This window comes from Marmota monax, unplaced genomic scaffold, assembly GCF_021218885.2.
Source record: "Marmota monax isolate L192 unplaced genomic scaffold, Marmota_monax_Labrador192_F-V1.1 WCK01_AAM20220418_F8-fsc00014, whole genome shotgun sequence".
Lineage (NCBI taxonomy): Eukaryota > Metazoa > Chordata > Mammalia > Rodentia > Sciuridae > Marmota > Marmota monax.
In genome coordinates this window covers 623,881-645,140 of record NW_026695222.1, presented here as the reverse complement: position 1 = coordinate 645,140, position 21,260 = coordinate 623,881, and the positions used below count along the sequence as shown (strand labels likewise).

The 21,260-nt window shown below is 35.9% G+C and overlaps 1 protein-coding gene across 5 annotated transcripts in view; it reads right to left on the bottom strand.

Annotated features, from left to right (window-relative positions):
• Nucleotides 1-575: 575 nt before the first annotated feature.
• Tasp1 (taspase 1) overlaps nt 576-21,260 on the bottom strand; it is a 292,780-nt gene continuing 272,095 nt past the window's right edge. For all 5 annotated transcript variants that reach the window (XM_046433599.2, XM_058575633.1, XM_046433600.2 and 2 more), the window contains one exon: nt 576-1,658. In XM_046433599.2, coding sequence (XP_046289555.1) covers nt 1,566-1,658 — 93 coding nt within the window. In that variant the 3' untranslated portion in view covers nt 576-1,565. The remainder of the gene's footprint in view (nt 1,659-21,260) is intronic.

The window sequence follows — 21,260 nt, the reverse complement described above, 5'->3', positions numbered from 1 at the left end:
CAAATGTAATTGCCTGTACAAGAAATATAAATCAGCTACTCTCAAATCATTCATATCTACACCCACCCCATTTTGGTTGTCTTTCCTTTATAATTTGGCCATACGTCCAAGTCAAGTGTATAATTTCATCTGGGGCTTTATCAGTTACCGCCCAGAGCCATGATTATATGGTACAGGGAAACTTCCTCCCCCTGAGCGAGTCTATCTTTAGTATCTTCTTGATAACCACTTTTTACAAAAAAAAAAAAAAAAAATCAAAAGGAAAGTCTTTTTTTCTTTTTGTGTGTGTGTGTGTGTGTGTGTATGTGGCTCCAGAATCCCCAAATATAGCATTTAGAAGCAATTTATCAACTTTCAGCTTTCAGCTGCCACTGCCATTTTTCAAAGCAAAGTGTTTTAGGGGTCTCCATATTGAAGATTCAATCATGTACCAAGTTCATCTTGGTAGTGTCTACCAAATATGCACAGAGATAAAACTGGATTTTGAACAATCATAACAGCAGCAAAATAGATAATGGTATGACTTCTGGAAGAAGTAACTTTTGACAAACACAATACAAAACAGGGCTCCGATCTAGGGTTCAAAAGATAATTTATTAGTCTGAGAAGAGAAGTCACACACTATACCCAGTAATACGCTTCTTTTATTTTTGTGCCTTTATCTTAAAAATATATTTAAACAAGAAACAAATATTGAATTTTCCCATAAACTTTGCTTTCTTATTTACAGTGTTACATTGTAAATAACATTCCATTATACACAAATTAAGGACTGTGCATTATTGTATGTTCTCTTTACATATTCTTTCATAATATAGTACATATAGCTCGAAGCTATGCAATATTTAAGCTTAGAAAAGCTGAGGAAAGAAGTACAAACTTTCTCAAATAAGACTATTATTTAAAAAGGTTCTGACCTTAATTCTCTGCTAGATTGTTTCACTGAAACCATTCTTTGTTAAAGAAAAATGCCCCATATGAGGGATGAAAACAACAGTTTAAGTTACCACAGGATCCACTTAAACTGGTTAACAAATAAAAACACCTTATTACTTATTACTGTTATTAAATGGAGCACTACCACTGTCAAATCATTTAAACAAATAGATTTACTCTACAAATCAGACACACTACATCAATGACAGCTGGTACCTCTTTACAAAATAAAAAATGTTTCCTGTAACTTTAGGTTTTACTTGTAAACAGTTAAAGCACACATTTTGTAAAGATGATTTAATCATTCCTGGTCTTAGGTTACACAATGAGGAGTTTCTATTTCATTAAGGGAGAAGCAAGCACACACTCTGCAGATACATACACACATGCATGCGAACACGCATATCTACATACCCACAGGCACCCACACCCAGCACCCACACACACTCACCCACCAAAGGACCACTTGTCACTAAGCGCTAACTGCAGCAGCACTTGTGTCTTGAGCGGTACATGAGGTTGAATAGGAATTATAAAACAAGGAAGATAAAACATCCAACTTCCATTAAAAACCCCAAAAGCTCAGCTTCTGAAACACTTTTCAGACACTTCATGCTTGGCCTGAAGGGTCAGTTCACTGGGCTCTCCAGGCGGCAAACCCCACCTTCGATTGCAACCGACTGTCCTGCAACTGCACCAGGAGGGAGTCTTGAAATGTGAGTCTGCAGAAAAGGGAAAGCAGAAAGCAGAGGTCAGAGGTGCCAGCAGTGTCCCTCCACTTCTGAGAAAGGTGGAGTGAACTCCAAGTGACATTCACTTTGCTCCTGAGCATCTGCTATAAGCCAAGCACAACACCAGTCAGTAGAGATGCAGATGTGATCAAGACAGCCAAGGCCCCTGACAGTGCCCAATGTACAGTTTAATCATATCCACAACAGTAATGGTTTTAATGCCAACAATATTGAACATATTCTAGTTATCTAAAGACTAATAATTTATTTACCTTTTGTCCTTTAAATATTCAAAACAACTGAGCATGCTTAATCCATGTTTATATCCCAATTTATTCCTTAAAAGATTTAAGTAGCTTACAAGAATTAAGATGATTCAATAACCTAAAGTGAATAAGGAAATGAGGTAAAACAAAACTAAGAACTTACAAAACAAGGGACAGACAAAAGTGAGATTAACACATAAAATCTAGACTCAGGAGTTCTGTATCCATGTTGGAGGCAGGATGCTGCTGTGCTTCTCAGTTTCCTTCAGGCCAAGATCAGGTAGATGGGTCATGTAGTGTACAGGATCACAGCAACCAATTGCTCAGATGAGAGCATCTGTTCTTAGCTCTGGGGCCAAGGAGACATTTCTCCTCTGGGTATACATAAAAAGGGTGCTGGGTAGAGTGGATGAGTGAAGACAAGTTGTGCCGTGCTGATTGTAACAATGTCACTCAAAGGAGGCTGAGGCCCAAGTGGAAGACAGTAAATGCTATCCACAGGTCAGGGCAGTATCAGCCAGGAATTCCTTTTGTGTGTGTGTGTGTGTGTGTGTGTGTGTGTGTGTGTGTGTGTGAGAGAGAGAGAGAGAGAGAGAGAGAGATCTGGCTTAATCCAGGGACAGAAAAATATCAGGAAAAACGAAGGAGTGGCATAACATTCAGTTAATCCTCTTTAATTCTGTTTCTCTAAACAGCTTTTCCTAAGGACTGAACCACAGTGAGTTCAAGTCCATGGAATAAGATTGTTAGGCTACACCCAGGGTAGGACTACACGCTTCTATGCAACCAAAAATGAAGCAGGTATAAGTTTATGTGGAATAACAAGCCATTTGGTTTATAGTGTGAGGGCAGACACTCCTCAGAGGCTGACTGCACAAGTCCAGTAAGAGTAGCTGACAAAAGTCAATAATCTGGAAAATAATGAAGAATAGGAAATGGTTTGGGGTACTTAGTTTTTCTGTGTGCAAGCCAGGAAGCAATCTATAATGTACAAGGGTGAGGTGGGTTGAATTTGGAGGTGAAGCTGGGCAAGGAGGTCTCTATGATACCTCTTAGAATCCAAGTATCCTTGAATTCATTCACCTGACTCAGGCCACCAAGAATCATGCCTCAGAATCTGTTCTAATTACTGTAGCTGATAGCCAAATTTGGGTCTCACCACGTAAGTATATCAAACCTAAGAAGTTCTAGTAAAACAAACTTATGGAACTTTTGTTTCTTGTGATGCCTCATTAATCTGTGTGTGGGGAGGGAACTTAAAAGAGGAAGTTTTTTTTTTTTTTTGTCCTGCTGATCAGCACACATTGTCACTCCACGCACAAAAATCTCAAATCCCACAATTCCTGGAGTTCAACATTGATGAGACTGTTTTTACTTTTAGTCATTTGTACCATGGATTGAGAATTTTTTTCCAAGTCATCATCCATCAGAACGTTTATTTAAGGTCTTCCTAAAGTAACAAACAAAAAATCGTGAGTCCCTCAGTCAGTTCCATCTCTAATCTCATCCTTTAGTCAGGAATATAGGCATGCAGCTATGACATGGATTAAGAATAAAAGATGGGATGGTGGTTCCTCAAAAGCTTACACATAGCATTATCATGTAACAATTCCACTTCTGGAAATATACTCTTCCCCCACAAAAGTGAAAGCAATGACTCAGATATATGTACACCAATGTTCACACCAGATTATTCACAATAGGCAAAAGATGAAAGTAACCCAAAATATGGTATATACATATGATGGAATATTGTTCAGCCTTAAAAATGAATGAAATTCTGACCCATGCTACAACATGAGTGAATCTTGAAAACACGCTAAGTAAAATAAGCCAGACAGAAAAGGACAAAAATAGTATGGTTCTATTTATATGAGGTACTGTTTTAGTCAGCTTTCCATGGTGACCAAAATCTGTGACAAAAACAACTTAGAGGAGGGAAAGTTTATTTGGGGCTCATGTTTTCAGAGTTCTCAATCTATAGATGACCAACTCTATTGCTCTGGGTCCAAGGTGAGGTAGAGTATCATGGTGGAAGAGCACGGTGGAGAAAAGCTGCTCCCCTCATGGTAGCAAAGAAGCAGAGAAAGAGAGGGAAGAATAATCCCTCCAGGATAGAACCCTTCTCCAGCCACACCCCACCTGCATACAGTTATCACTCAGTCAGTCCATTCAAAGTAGGATGGACTGATTAGGTTAAAGTTCTCACATTACAATCACTTTACCATCAAACACTCCTGTATTAACACAGAAACTTTTGGGAGACATCTTCTATTTAAACCATAACAGGCACCTATTAGTCAAATTCATAGCTATAAAATGCAATGTGGTTGCCAGCGGCTTGGGAGAGAATAGGATGGGAGATACTTTTTAATGGGTCCAAAATTTCCATTTGGGATGATGAAAAAGCTCCAGAGATGAAAGTGGTAATGGTTTCATTCAAGTGAATATATTTAATACCACTGAACTATATACCCTTAAAATTGGTTAAAATGGTAAAGCCAACTCATGTATGTTTTACCACAATTACAAAAAAGAAAGAAAGAAAGAAAGAAAGCAGAAATGACAAATTACTACCTGATCCATATAGCTATTCATAAGAGAAGGAACTCACAAGAAATTAATCCATGATGGAGATTGCATAGGAAAAACATCAACACCACTATTCTATTCATAAATAGATTGGAATTTTGCAAGTAGATTAACCAAAAATCTATTCTTTTTTTTTTTTTTTTTTTAAAAATCTATTCTTAACAGAGATGCTCACAGGAAAATCTGTTCTCAGACTTCCCAGCAATTCAGGGAGAATCTAAAGGGATCACCTGGAAGTCATGATGGTTCAGGCATCAGAGGACAAAGAGAATAAATGGAGTGTTTAAAAAAGATTGAAGAGTTCCAACATTTCAAAGCAGATAATTTAAAAATTGTCTTGGGAATGGTGGTATTAAAGCAATGGATTTCCTGCTGACCACAGAAAAGTTCAGCACCGAAGGAGGGAACTCCTGTTCCATCGACCAGGGGACTTGACAGCAATCTCCTGAGGTTTACAAAAACACAGATGGCCAATCAAAAATTATTTCTAACACTCCCACCCTTGCCAAGCTTATGATAGCAGATTATCTAAATAAGCTGAAGTCAGCCACAAAGTATCAAGGAAAGTTAGGAAGGGAAAAAAGGGGTGAGATTAGAAAAGTTGGCAATGATCTTGAGATGTTTATCAACTATACTTGGGCAAAATACTACACATACATTTAGATTTTTATAAATTGAACTGTTTGAAAAAAACATAAATATTCAAAATAAAAAACTAGACAAATTAGTTGTTATGATTAATTTCTCAAGATGGTCTCTTCCCTAAATCATCATCTAGTCCAGGAAGATTTCCCAATTATAAAACATGTGGGAACAATGTTGGTGTTGAGGAGAATAAAATGGTTAATTATTCATATGTCAATTCTTCACCAGTTTCATCCATCAACATGATCTTCTGACTTATTAGAAAATAAGTGACCTTGGTTTGAAAAAGTTTAAGCCACAGGTACTTCCAGGTTTCTGTGGGGATTTCAATGGGGCATCAAGTCATATAAATAGTGGGAGCTGTTTAAGAAAATGTTTTATATGAGTGTTTATCTCCAAACACTTCTTTAGAGAAATGGGTTTGAATTTCTCTTGACCACTTTCTACAATGAATTTAGAAATCAACATTTAAAAATTCAATAAAGTATTTTATATTGAGTGTTTAAGGACTAAATAGATTCAATGGTATCCTATCAGCAGAGGAACTTAACAAGGAGCCTACAACTATTTAAACAGCAGTGCAATTTTTAAAAAAAATTATTTATTTATTTTAATTAGGTATATATGACAGCAGAATTCATTTTGATTCATATACACAACTGCAGCAAAACTTTCCATTTCTCTGATTGTACACAATGTAGTGTCACACCATATATGCAGTCATACATGTACCTAGGGTAATAATGTCCATCTCATTCCACCATCTTTCCTGCCCCCATACTCCCTCCTCTCCCCCACCTCCCAGAGTTTGCCCAAAGTTCCTCCATTTTTTTCCCATGCCCCTGCCCCCCATTATGGATTAGCATCCACTTATTGGAGAGAACATTTGGCCTTTGGTTTTTTGGGGGATTGGTTTACTTTGCTTAGAATGATATTCTCCAACTCCATGCATTATGCAAATGCCATAATTTTATTGTCTTTTAATGCTAAGTAATATTCCATTGTGTATATATACCACATTTTCTTTATCCATTTTTCTATTGAAGGGCATCTAGCTTGGTTTCTCAGTTTAGTTATTGTGAATTGAGCTGCTATAAACATTGATGTGGCTGTGTTACTATAGTACACTGATTTTAAGTCCTTTAGGTATAGACTGAGGAGTGGGATAGCTAGGTCAAATGGTGGTTCCATACCAAGTTTTGTAAGGAGTCTCCATACTGCTTTCCAGAGTGGTTACACCAATTTGCAGACCCACCAGCAATATTTGAGTGCAGCAGTGCAATTTTATTGTAATTTAGAATTCATGAGAAATAACACATGAAATGCAGGAGAATAATCCATTTGGAGTCATCCTGCTACATACCCCAGTTGTATAGCTCTCTATCCATGATTCCATACCTTTAATATCCTTTTCTGGATCTTTCTGAAGGAAAGACTTCCAGGACACAATTCAATCTAGAAGCTCTTCTCCTAGTTCTATAGCACCCATCTGAGAATGTCTCACTGGTGACATCTTGGTTTTGATTTGCTTTTCAGTTTTTAGGTTGTCTTACATATACCTTGGTATTCCCTAGAACTTTCAAAGTATAGGAAACGGAGAATAGATGACCATAATATACCCTCTAGGATTGTGTTTATATACACAAAAAGTATAAAGTGTGTAACTAGCATGATCACTTATTTCAGATAAAAAGCCAATCAAACTACATTGTCAGAGTAAAGATCCTTCTTAGATTTTTAAAGAATAGACTGACTAAATGTTTCCATTTTCAATTGATTATGCTATTTATGAATAGAGTCAGAGCTTTAGATTTCTCAGATGCTAACAGCTCTACACCAGTGGAATAAAATGATCTTATAGCTGGAACTCTCTGCTTTCTTGCTAATTCCTTATAGATCCTTGAGGTTAACACTCCTGAAGAACTATAAATTATAAACTAAACTGACTATTCAAAACCAATATTCTTAGGGCTATGTCTCTCTTAAAAACCAAATACATTTAGCTTGAGGATTTCAAAATAATAAAGTTAAAAATAAAGAAAAAATAATTATATAATTACTTGATACTGAATCTAAGTAGTGTCTTATATTTCCTGGCATTCACATTCACATGATAAAATTCTTGAAGACCACCTGAGGGACTGCTCTTCTGTGGTTTTAAGGAAAATTGAAATACACTATTTAAAAGTCTAAAGCCTTATTTAGTGGTTATATTTTAATCCTCTGCCTCTCTACTCAACATATGACCATTTTTCCACTTTGGGAGATTTGTTTGAGATCTTCCATGGGAGTCAAAGGAAGACTCTCTTAAACAAGTCATTATCCTACTTTGGTGGAGTTAGAAAAACAAAATCTAGACAGACATCATCCAAAATAATCTCTTGGAAATATTTTGTTCACCAGTTTCATAATTATGAGGGTTTGGTTTTCTTTTTTTAATGTAGAAAACTTGAAAGCAAGATACTAAAGTCAAAGCAATGCAGGCATTTACAAATAGAATAAATGACACTGGCAAAACACTTAGCAGTGGAGAGATTTACAAAACAGCATTGCAAAACAGAGTAGAGGTGTACTCATCAACCAGTGGCTAAACAAATGCTTTATGTATTCCACATATTATGTCCAATTCTAAAATTAATCTACAGAGGCATCATAATGGCCATGAGCATGAGCTACAGAATCAGAATACCTGGAGTTCTTGGTTACCTATTCTTCTTTCTGGGGTGGTGGGGGTGGGCGGAAAGCTACATTTCCCAGCCTCCTTTGCAGTTAGGTATGGCTATGTGACTGACATCAGGTCAATGGACTAAAGTGAAAAGCACCATGATAGAAGATCTGGCACAATATCATTCTATGCACCATTCTCCAGACTCTTTCTGATGATCCAAAGGCTTATGAGATAGGAGGAGTCTGAGATCCCATATCATCATCTAGAGGAGAGTCCTTTGCCAATCAGAAACCTCAATTTTGTGTGCGAGGTGAGTTCTCAATGTGAACGAGAACTACACTACTATTGTGTGTGATCAACTATGCATTTGAGAATTTGCTTGTTGTAGCAATTGCTGTTATCTTAACCATTACTGGTTTATTCCAGGGTTCTGTGCTTATTAGCTGTGTGAACTCTGCTGGTTCCTTAACAGGACCCTACATCTGTGGATAAAACAGTAGCATTTATCATAAGGTTGATAAAGACTATATGAGAAAATACATGCAAAGAAAGTATATCTCAATAAATGTAAATATTGCTGCTCAAAACACACATACACACACACACACACACACACAGCCCTAGCATAAATATTGTACAGCACAATCTCTATTACAGATTATTATATATCCCAGAATTGGGAAACTGTTTCAAAAGTTTGTCAGTCTGCAAAAATAGAACAAGATATTAGGGGAGGGAGTATGGGGGTAGGAAGGATAGTAGAATGATCAGACATTATTACCCTATGTACATATATAACTATATGACCAGTGGGTTTCTACTTCATGTACAACCAAAAGAATAAGAAATTATACTCCTTCTATATATCAAAGGGCATTCTGTTGTCATGTATAATTAATTAGAACAAATAAAAAGTATTTTAAAAAATTAGTTGCATAGCTGAAGATACTAATATTTTTAAGCCAATACTTTTGATGCTACTGTTTTGCTACTACCAACAAAATAATTGCTGATTATTACTAAAGGCTTTGCGTATACTAGTATGCTGTATCATGAATCTTAAAGGCTCAAAAACAATAAGCTCAATATGCTTGGATGCTACTGACAAAACCAAAGTGGTAGAATGCTGAGAAACTGCCTTCTAATAACATGTAACATTGTTGGGAAGACAAATAAAACCATATGAAATGATTAGAAAACCATGAATGCAAAAATACAAATTTGGGGGGATTTAATTCATATTGTAACATGTAGAGACCTCAAAGTGACACCGAATTAAGTCTGCATTGCCCCATAAGCTCTGGTTTCCATTAGTTCTGAGTTGAAATATCTCCTGCTGTGTCCTTTGCTCCTTCTTCTCCCTGTCCTAGACAACTTCTACTTTTTTCATACACTGGCAGTGTCACATGCATTTTCTAAATACAATCTACAATAATGTGCATGTTTTATAGAATAAAAATCCATTTAACTATAGGTTAAGTGTCTCTTTTGTGTTTATCATTATGTGACTTGGGCAATGAAAATTTGGTTCTGTGAGATGGTACTGTGGGCTGAGCACACCTTACATTCTCACAAAGTAAATTCTTCACCAGTCCTTTTACTGGTACAAACATGATAGACCTTAAGCAGCCAATTTCATAAAGATAGGCTGGGGAAGTGTGTCTGGCTAGATTTAATGCCTTGTTTTTATTGGGGATTTTATTTTTGGTCTTTAAAGTGGAATCAGAATATATTGCCACCCCCATCCATTTCCCAGAAGTTCCTGCCCACAGCTTTCAAAAGCAGTCTTTCAAGGACACACATTTTGTGAATAAGTATATTCTGAGCATTCTCTGTGTGCAGCATTAAATTTGGAATGTAGTAACTGCTCTAAAAATACTCTGGTCTTCAGACCTCATCCTGAAAGCAGATGTATTCTATGAGCTGACAATTTTACATGAAACTTCTTAATATTGTCTGGAATACTATATGTTTTTACAGAATAAAAAGCCATTAATTATTGCCCAAAAGATCTAGTAATCACTTTCTAAGCCTGGGTAACATTGGGGCAATGTGAAATAAGGACTGTGGGCAAAGATCTCTAGAGGATCCTTTCTGAGTTTTGAGATCCCTAATGCTGATTTCATTTAACTTTCCCATACATTGTTAATAAATAAAAAAATGAGTATTTATTTCTATTCCATCACTGTCTTACATTAAAAGTAAATAGGCTGGAGCAATCTGAAGATTCTCAAGTTCAACCTAACAAATCAGAGATATCAACAACATGAAGAATCGATTCCATATGTTTGTCATTTTACTGTATGCAACCCCTACCTTGTTTTCCACATTTAAAACAAGTATGCCATAAAAAATCCATTGGCAAATGTGGAAAAAAACACAATGACAGCACTATGGTAAATTTCATTGTTAGCACCAAAACAGGGCTATATAAAGGGCAAAAAGTTCTATTGTTCTCAAATAAAAATATCATGTCCAAAGAGCCTTAAAATAAGATTAAAATACTCTCTGATGAGAACAGCATGTTGTTTCAGGCTCACGGTCACTTTTGTTTCTTCTTTTACCATGCCTACTGATACCACATTTCAGTTAGAGGGAACATCAGACAAGAGTTCCCTCCTATTTTTAGCTTAAAAGCCCTATGAGTGAACCCACATAAACACTGCAAGCCTAACAGTAACTATTATCCCACCTCTCACATGGAGAATTATCATGAATATTCCCTTTGCTAAAGGTGATAAAAGCTCTCCACTATTTAGCACATATTTATTCTTCACTTCTTATAGAAGAACAGAAGAATGAAACACACATGGATCTTTCTGTAAAGGCAATAAATGTCTTTGTAGAATATAGAAACTAGGTCCTTGTGAAATCTTAATAAAAATAACAAGTCCCCATCTTTACATGCTTTAGTTTCCATAGTACTTTTACATTGATGAGATCTCAAAATACCCCATCAGGTAAAAGGATGTATTCTATACCTATTTTTCAACTGGAAAACACACACACACACACACAGCAAGTCATAGAATGGTTACGTGGTTTATTATGGTCAAAGAGGAAATGGAAAAACTGAGATGTGAATGAATGCCTCTGGACTCCAAATTTAGGGCTTTCTTTATGCCCACAAAGCCTTACTTTGAAGAAGGATGTTAAATTAAGCTCTGTTTCACCTTTCACTGCAGGTGGCCTATGATGAAGCAGTTTTTCAGGGTAAAATAAAGCATGCTCAAAAAAGCTAGTGTTGCAGATTTTAATAACCAATTTCAGAATGAGTTTTAGTCAGTTTCTTGCTGCTGTGACTAAAAGACCTGACAAGAACAATTTTAAGTACAAAAAGTTTATTTGGGCTTCACGGTTTCAGAAGTTTCAGTCCACAGATGGCTAATTCATTCCTCAGGTATGAATATCCAAGATATGGCAGAGGAAAGTAGTTCAGGACATCACACCAGGAAGCGGAGTGAGAACTCTACCCAACAAAGACAAAATATATACCCCAAAGGCCCCCAGGGATTTACCTCCTCCAGCCACACCCTACCCACCTTCAGTTACCACCCAATTAATCCCTATCAGGGGATTAATGCACTGAATAGGTTAAGGCTCTCATAACCTAATTACTTCACCTTTTTTCTTGCATTGTCTTACACATCAGCTTTTGGGATAGATCTCATATCTAAATCTAACAGAAGAACTCTAGGTTTAAGCCTGAATTCCGCTGCTAATGGACTGAATAATCTCTAGACAAGAAATTCACTAGCTTTGGATCTTGGCATTCTTACAGGTAAAAATAAAAACTTGGACTTAATTATATCCAGGGTCCTTTCTGATTGTGACATACTACATAGTTTTATCTTAGAATGTCCCTATAAATGTTTAAATAATTTTTAAAAAGTTCATGTCTCTAAATTTTCCTAGAATCTGGTTATTGCATTTTTTTATTAGCCTTTCTAAGAACTAATTAGAGTCTCACTTAGTCTTGGAAATCTGTCCCACCTTCTTAGATTCAACCTAACCCTAAAAAGCAGTGTTCTGAGAGGGTAATCTGAAGACCACCTACCAAAGCTCACCATACCAAAGTATCCTAGGAGGCTAGATTTTTCAGCCTTCCTTGGGGACTTGTACTTCCACTTCTACCAGGGCAAAGCCTGTATGAAAATACATCTGTGATTCCATAATGTTAATGGTGCACACTGAGATGGTAGAGACATTTAAAACTCTGATTTTTTAAAATATTATTTAATAACATGTACTATTTTATGTAAAATAGTGAAACAAAAAATCAGTATATGTGATTTCATGTAAAAGGATGGTGAAATGTGATGGTCATCATTATACAAAGTACACATATGAAGACTTGAATTGGGTGTCAACATACCTTATATACAAACAGAGATATGAAAAATTGTGGTATATATGTGTATTAAGAATTGTAATGCAAAAAAGTACATGTATAATGGCATAAATTGGCTTGAACATACTCTATAGAGATATGAAAAATTGTGCTCTATATGTTTAATAAGGATTGTAATGCATTCCACTGTTGTTGTGTATTTTAAAAAATAATAAAATAAATAAAAAATGAAAAAAAAGAAAAGAAAACATACCAAAAAAAAAAAATCAGTTACAAAATGTTAATAGTAGATAATGTGGAATAGCTCACTGTATCCCAGGGGAATTCATTTAGTACCAGGACTGGAATTTTTTTCCTTGTCATTTTCTTTCCTTTTCTCAATTATGTAGCAGGATGATTTAGTGAGTGTTTAATAAAGCAATATGATCATAACTAATTGATTAACTAATCTATATATTTTTCTTACTTTTCTTATGGCTCTAGACTCATCTGGGAAGGTATGACTATGTCCCCACTCTACTCTTTAAGACTACTTAAAATAAAAAAAAGAAAAGAATGAACATGGTAACTGATGTCCATACAAGATCCAGCAACAGCATCTGAAAAAGGTGACACTCTTCTCCATTAAACACATTCTTTCCTTGATTTCTAGCCCATGCTCACCAGGTTCTCCTTCAACATCTCTAGCCACAACTCCTCAGGATCCTTTGATGGCTCTTCTTCATCTCCCCAATTTATAAAGATGGGAGTTCCTAGAAGTTGGGCCTCTTCTTCTTCTTTTTTTCTCCCTGTTTATATTCTCTCCACTGGTGATATTATCCAATTTTGTTTTGTACAGCATTTACATGCTGAAATTCTCAAATATACCTCTCTAATTAAGTCACTTCCTAGTTTGTGACTCCCAAAGTCATGAGGTTTTAAGTGATTAGAAGCTTGAGTTCTGGAGTTAAGATTGTGTGTCTAGGGCTGGGGTAGTAGCTCAGTGGTAGAGCACTTGCCTAGCATGTATAAGACACTGGGTTCAATTCTCTACACCACATATAAATAAATAAAGGTCCATCAACAACTAAAAAAATTTTTAAAAAAAGATTGTGTGTCTGGACTCACTTAGCTCCACAACTTTGTAGCTGTGAGACCTTAGATCTGTAACTTGACTCAGGCATTTCTTCTCTGAAGGGGCAGGGAGATACTAAGCTAAAAGGAAAGAATCTATCTGGGCTCTGCAGAATGAGGGTTCAGTTGATCCCAACTTCTATGCAGATGCTGGGGGCTTCCCCTAAGGTCCATAGGGGAGGTTCTAGGCCACCATTTTCTTGGTAAAGACAGCTGCCTAGTCTCCTCTTTGTAAAGAACTTTCTGGGGAGGTCGCAACATCCTCATTATTTGTAGTAGGTGAAAATCCAAAACATCAGTTACAGTCTTCTGGTTGGTAAGCTACCAGGTAACATTGATATTACTCTTTCCAAGAGCATCTGGTATTTGAAAAGAAATGAAAGGCTAATGTTTAAACAATCATAAAGAGTAAAACTACTATTTGTGTAATGGACTATTTCCTGAGAATCTCAGTTGATCTGTCAGTGAGGAATTTAGGAGGAGTAAAATTAAAAACCAAATTCTTTAAAGAAAGTTTTCCTTGTCAAAATCACCTGCTTTTTGACTTCTTATCGACCAGACCCATGCAACTTCAAAGAACTGTTAAGACACTGTGACGTAAATTTCCCTGACTTCTGCTGGGTCCTGGGAGGTACTCTCTGGAGGAAGAAGAGAGGAGAGGAGAGGAAAGGAGGGGAGGGCAGTGTGGCAAACTTACTGCTCTGCCTCATTCCATTCTTAGACATAGTTAGGTATAGGAGCACAGAAAATTCAGACATACTACAATCAAGAAATCTGTTTAAGCCAATTCATCCTGAATGTGAAGGCATGGCATCCTTTAATACCAGTCATACCTGCAATTATTACAACAAATATTCTCAGACTTCCCTTTATTTGACTCCAAAACTGAATCTCAGTTTCCTGTGCTGGTTTTTTCTCACCTCCCCAACCAGTACATGTTGGAGTGTTCCAGGTATCTCAGTAAGTTGAACCACTTGTTTTCCATTTATTTCATAGAAAAATATCTGTAGTGTGTATAGTAAAGTATCAATTCTACCTCCTCCTCTAGTTACCACTCTCTTTCTTTACTTCCATTTAAGTTCTTTGAAAAAGTTGTTCACACTTGTGACCTCAAATTCTTTCCTTTCTTTCTCTTGTAAACCTCTACCGTCATGGTTTTTACCTTGACCTCTGTACTATTCCCCTCTTAACAAAATGGTTTCCAATGTCAAATTCAACTTCCCTAATTTCAAGAGGCCCAGCAACAATCATGTGGTAAAGTTGATCACACTCTCCTCCCTGAAAATAGTTCTTCCTTCAGTGTTTAAAATATTATGCTCACTTTTCCTCTCTTCTTACCTCTATGATCATGACTTCCTAGTCCCCTTGATTGGTTCTCCAAATTAAAGGAGTTCTTCAGGTCTCTCTTCTCTTGTCCGTATTTACTCCCTCGGTGATATCATCCAAGATTACCAAATGTATATATATCTCCAGTTTAGTCTTCTCTTCAGACATATGCATCCAACTATCTTCTGGACATGCCCACTCAATACTTAACAGGTATCTCAGAATTAACATGTCTAACAAGATTCCCACTTCTTTCCCTCAAATTTTCCTCCCCTCCACCTAAGTAAATGGCAACCCTACTCTTCTAACTACTTAGACCAAAATCTTAGGAGCCTTTTCTATTTCCCTCATATTTCCATTCAACCTATCAGCAAATTCTAATTGCCTTATCTTAAAAAATACACAGAAGACAACAGCTTCACATCATCTGTATGGCTAATGCTCAAGTCCAGTCATTATTATCTCTTACCTGACAATGACCTCCTACCTGCCTCTCTTTCAGCAGCTGGACTAGCCTCTTTTTATTTTTTTGGTGGTACTGAGGATCATACCCAGTACCTCACACATGCTAGGCAAGTGCTTTACCAATGAGCTATAGCCCCAGCCCTTTTTAAAAATTTTATTTTGAGACAGGATCTCACTACATTGCCCAGGCAGGCCTTGAACTTTTAATATCCCTGTGTCAGCCTTGTGAGTAGCCAGGATTACAGGTCTTTGTTACCACTCCCAGCTCTAGAGTGGTCCCTTAAAATGCAAGTAAGATCATGTTTCCGGCTACCATCTCAAAGGAAAAGTCAAAATTCTGACAATGACTACATGATCTGGTCCTCCACCACTATTACAACCCATTAAAACTGACTTCTTCACTGTTCCTACAACATAGCAGGCACACTCCTACTTGAGGGTCTTTGCACTTGCTGTTCCCTATGCCTGGAATGTTCCTGCCTCACTCCCATAAATCTTCCAACACTATTTAAATGTCACCTTCTCAGTGAGGCCTACCTAATACTGTCTTAATCCATCCAGCTTCCATCTCCTTGCCAAGTATATGCCATGATTATATTGTTTCCTCCATAAGCATCTAAATCTGCTAGCACAGGGATCCTTGTCTATTTCGCTCATTTTTATATCCCCAGAAAAGCACCTAAATATAGAAGGTACTCAGTAGTGTTTATTTAAAAAATAATTCATGAAAAAGAAGAGATATTGTTTTTTGTCAAAATTCTTCTCCTAAGCAAACTGAGTTTTTTTTTAATAGCAAAAAATTGAAAAGTCAAATAACTCAGGTATCCTTGCTAGTCAGTCATTACTAGCCACTGTAATAAGTTCTTGCTGGTTAAATGAAGTTATAAAGAAATGCCTTTTTGTCACCTTTGATGGTGAAAAATCTTATAAATTTTATTTTTTCCCCAAAATATGGCATACTGAACAAAAACCATAAATTTCTAGATTAAGGAACTTATCATACCTCAAAGGTCTTCAATTTAAAGACTTCCTGTCTGACTATGAACCTTTGAAAACTTGTAGGAATTTAAAAAAAATATGTATCATAGACATTTTTAATGGAGCAGTATAGTTAGTACATTCTAACTATTCAAAATTTTATCTCTGGGCTGGGGATGTGGTGTAAGCAGTAGCGCGCTCGCCTGGCATGTGTGCGGCCCGGGTTCGATCCTCAGCACCACATACAAACAAAGATGTTGTGTCCGCCGAGAACTAAAAAATAAATATTAAAATTCTCTCTCTCTCTCCCTCTCTCTCTCTCTCTCACTCTGTCTTTAAAAAAAAAATTATCTCTAAGAACCATCAATGGAAGAAATTGGAAATTATTGGCTTTCTCACCTATTACAGAGGACACATTTAAAATACTATTACTCTTTCTATTTCAAGAAAAAGCTGTGTGCAAGTATTTTGAGCATCTCATAACAACAGTGTTAATATAATCCCCATCCTTAAGTAAGTTTCTTTTCATCCCTTCAACACTGCAGCAGACAGTATAGTCCAAACATGTAAGTACAGTGATGACAGCTCAAGAGCATAAAAGTAAATTGTCAGTACCTACCACTTATTGTATCCAGAAGTATTTGAAAGGAATGTAAATAGAATAGCTTAACCATAGCCAAATGTCTCAATTAGTTAATACTAAAATGTAATGTTTTCACCAATTTACATTACTGCTTTATATACAAGACATAAAACACACTTAGTTTCTATCACAAAGAATTTTTAGTCCTTAGGATTAAATAGAATGGGCATTCCAACATGAAGACCTTAAAAAAATACGGAAACTATCTTTGTTGGGTGAATGATATGGGAATGAATATGTATTCTAGCAGACAGACTTTGTTTAGGGCTCAAAATCTACAACAGGGGTCACTCTTACATGCCTGTAAGGTAGGTAGACCAGGTATAGGACTGTCAAAGAAGTACCCAGGCCTCACCAGAATGATGACCACTTATTTGCTTCATTGTCAAGTCTTCTGCTCTTATAGGAGGAAATAAATCAGTTTTTTATATAAAATTTAAAATGTTTAAACCATATGTTAAATTTAGTATTTTATGTAAATTTAAAATGTTTATATAATTTTTAAAAATGTTTAAAAACTGATTTGATTCATCCAGCTTTTTTTTATCTCAAATCTAGAGATAAAAGGAAGCACCTGAAAAGGAAGGACCGTGGGGACAAAATCTTGTGTCCATAGCAGTTCTACCCTAAGTCCCAACATGGAGTCACTTATTAAAGATATATTTACAAAAGGCCTACTATGTGCTAGACCCTGTGTGGCCATTGGTACTACCACATATACTATATCCTTAGTCAATTCTATTATTGTTATTCATGTATTTAATAAAATAATGTAATAAAAGTTGTTATAGCATAAAGTCAATGGAGGATCCTGAATATTTACAATCATAGAAACCAAAACCTTGCTTCAGGTTAGGAAATTACTTGTACAAAATAAGAACAACAAGACCAAGATAACCGTCTTGTCTTGAGATTACCCGGCAAAAAAAAAAAAAAAAAAAAAAAAAAAAAAAAAAAAAAGATTTCTTTCATCACTTGTCTACCACTTCCCAACTAAAAGAAAGAAAACACCATTATGTAATTACTCACTCACTATAGGTATTAAGGGTAATCATTCTCAAGTACACTTGTCTCATTTACATGCAATGGTATATGTCCTGTGGGAAAACAGCAGGCACCCTTCTGCCTGCAACAGCACATATCTGTCTAAAATGTTGGGTACTAGAAGATAACAAAGTGACACTCTAATGTTAAGTTCACAATTATGATTGAAAGCCATGTAACTATGTAGAGAAATTTGTGTTTTCATTATTTTTCATGTTGCTATAACCAAAATAAAAGTTTATTCCCTCTTTTCAACTAACATGGAAAATCTACTAGTCCAAGTACTAGACATTTATCTTTGCACAGACAGATCTAACCAAATACCATGATTAAAATGAGATTTACTTGAACAAATATGGTTCATACCTCTGAGAAGATTTATGCTCTTGCCAACACAGTTAATTCCCTCTTTGTGGTTATTCTATTTATTGCTTTGGAGCAATGTCAGATGAATCATTTGGAAGAAGTTGATGGTGTAAGACTAATTAGGCAAAACTAAAGTTACCAACTACTCTTAGAAATTAACTTGTTTTTCCTCAGAACTTGAGGAAAGTTCTGTCTTACAGTTTGATTTTCACATATTCAATTTTCTGCAATCTTCTGATTGTCTAAAGGACTTTCTAAATAGACCCAGTGGGATCCTACTGACAGCTCTGAGAGCATGGAAAAGAAATAAAATTTTCTACATTTGAAATTCTGGGCAAACTTAAAAGGTACAAGTTGAAATCATTGATTAGCCACTTTTCCGGTGGTCTATTAGTACATTTGCCAAATTTAGCTGTCTGGCATGTTTTCTTAGTACATAGCTTTTTGGTGGTACCTAACCTACTATCTTGAGGCAGCTGGCTTCCTGCCAGGAATCAGATGCCTTCAGTTGTTGGGTAATATGAGGACTATATTATCAAAAGCAACTAAAATTTGGTTTAGGATAAAGCCAAACTTGCATCTAGATGACTCTGATAAATCTAAAATATAATCCAACAAATCCATAAGTACTAATAAATCCATATAGCCCAACACATCCATTGGCTGACCCAGTGTCACCAGCTGCTACCATCTGAACTGAAGTCTCTTTTAAGGTATGCATCATCAATATAACTCAAAGGCACTCCACTGACCAATGCTAAATGGAATCCAAGAAGACTGCCAGTCTGCTCAAGGCTCATGTAAGACAAATTTAAAAGTAGCTAGTAAGCAACATTTTTCCCTTTTACTTTTAAAAGAAGTATTATTTTAGGTGAGTTTATAAGAAATATTACAGGCAAACCTTAGATTTCAAAAAGAAAGAAAAAACTAAGTTGTTATACTGTTAAACTGGTAAACCTCTAGTCGAATAGTTTTTGAAAAGGCTTCATTACCACCATATTGACCTAAACTACAGATATGGGGGTGGGTATCCATTCTGGTTTCTTCAATTCCCCCCATCCTTCCCTTTTTTTCCCCTGTCCTGGGACCTCTGAATTTACTTGTCAGTTCATTTATACTTACACGTTAGTAAGATTTTACCCAAACCTACCATCTCTACCTAGGAAGCAGGGTGAAAATCCAGGAAATATTGATCATCTTAGTACATGTAAATGGCGCCTTCAAGAGCACAACTATAGTGTAAATGGGGCTTGGGGAGCTGTGTGGTGTAACGACTCTGATATCCTTCACAATTTCCCCATCCTCTACAACTATCATCACCATCAATGACCATCATAATTAATGAAGTTTCTATTACATACACTTCACTTATAACATTCAATCAATTTTCAGAATGCTATCAAACAAGTAGTGATAGTCCCTCTTTAAAGATAAGGAAACCAAGAATATGCCCTGAGTTTTAAAGCATGGACTCTGGGATTTAAATCCAAGCATGACTAAGTCCCAAACCCATTCTTTTAATCATTCCACCACACTACCTCTGTATGGTCTTGCTAATACTTATTTTCAGACTTCCAAAAAATAGTCATAACCAACATTCTATGAAATGTATAGACGTTCACTAAATGGTTTGATGACTTCTGACAATTTGTATAACCACAAAACCAAAATATAAATAGAAAGTTTTCTGTAAAGAATATTTCTATTATGCCCCCAAATTCCTTCATGTTACTTTTATAAGCATTTCTGGGTTTGTATAACCATATCTTAGTTTTCCAGAACTTGGTACAAATGGAATAATTCACCCAGCACTCTTTTGTATCTGGCTTTATTCATGAAACACAATGCTTCTGGGTTCTTTCAAAGATATAGAAGAGAATTTATTTAGCTCTGGGAGGCTTTACCCTTGGCACAGGAAGACCTTATTAAAGTTTTATAAACTGCTTTATTTAGGTAAATATTTAGGATGATTTTGTGAGGTTTTTGGACATTAAATTTGAGAAAGTTAATGGTCACCAAGATATACAGGGCTGATGCTATGCTCAGTGGTAGAGCACTTTGCCTGGTATGCTTGAGTCCCTGGTCAACACTCTACACTGCAAAAAAAGACTTACACACAATCACAATCAAAATGGTAAAACAATCAAATAATAAATGACTTCTTGTTATATTCCTCAAAAAATTATAATTGCTAGCCCACTGTTTATTCCTATTCTATATTCATTGTGATCTTTTGTTTTCTGAGTATAATCTTTTATTATTTACAAATAATCTTTCATTATCTTCCAGATCAAAATACCACAAAGTTACCTGTTTTACCTAGGTTATATTTTCACTCTTACAGAATAGGAAACATTTATTAAGCTAATTATATTTACATAACCTTATAATTTAAAAAGAGAATTAAGAATAAATAATGGGGTCATCATTTCACTGACTCTCATCCACTTTCAAAACAGCAATTGTCTGGCAAATTATTTCCATCCCCAAGCAGACTGAAATAAAAGTGAAATTATGGGAAACCTGTGATAGTTTACTAGTAATAGTATGCTCTTAATATTTCAATCCTGGGAATGCTTGGTAATCAAGAAAACATTAATAGACTAACATTTAAAACATATTCTTACTTGAAGTACATTATAGAGTACATAAATAATAGGTAAGTTTGTGAAGAAACTAAGATCCATCTATTATGAGATACAAGTGTTCATTTAAAGTATCTCCTTCACTTTTTAAATAATATTTTATTACAGTTGAGTATATAATTTTTCATTTGTAATGTGAAATTCTTTATTGTAAAGACAGCTCCTTCCTTTGATGACAAATGGCATCTACACTGCCAGTGTTTATTCTGGACTTCCAGAACTGGATAAATCCTAATTCTTGAATCACAAGTTCCCATCTATATTTCTAAGATAGTGATTGTATAATATCTGCGGTTTCTGTTGGATCTCGCTGCATCAGCATATCTGGTAATCTCCTTCCTTTAAACTGCAGAAGACTAAAGTGGTATTCCTGCTGATCTCAGAACTTCTGATACACTGAGTTCAGGGTTGTCTTCTATTGGGGAACACTGTCTTAACTATAGTAACCCTGTGGTAAGTCATAAAAGTCCAGTAGGATAAGCCCTCTAAGT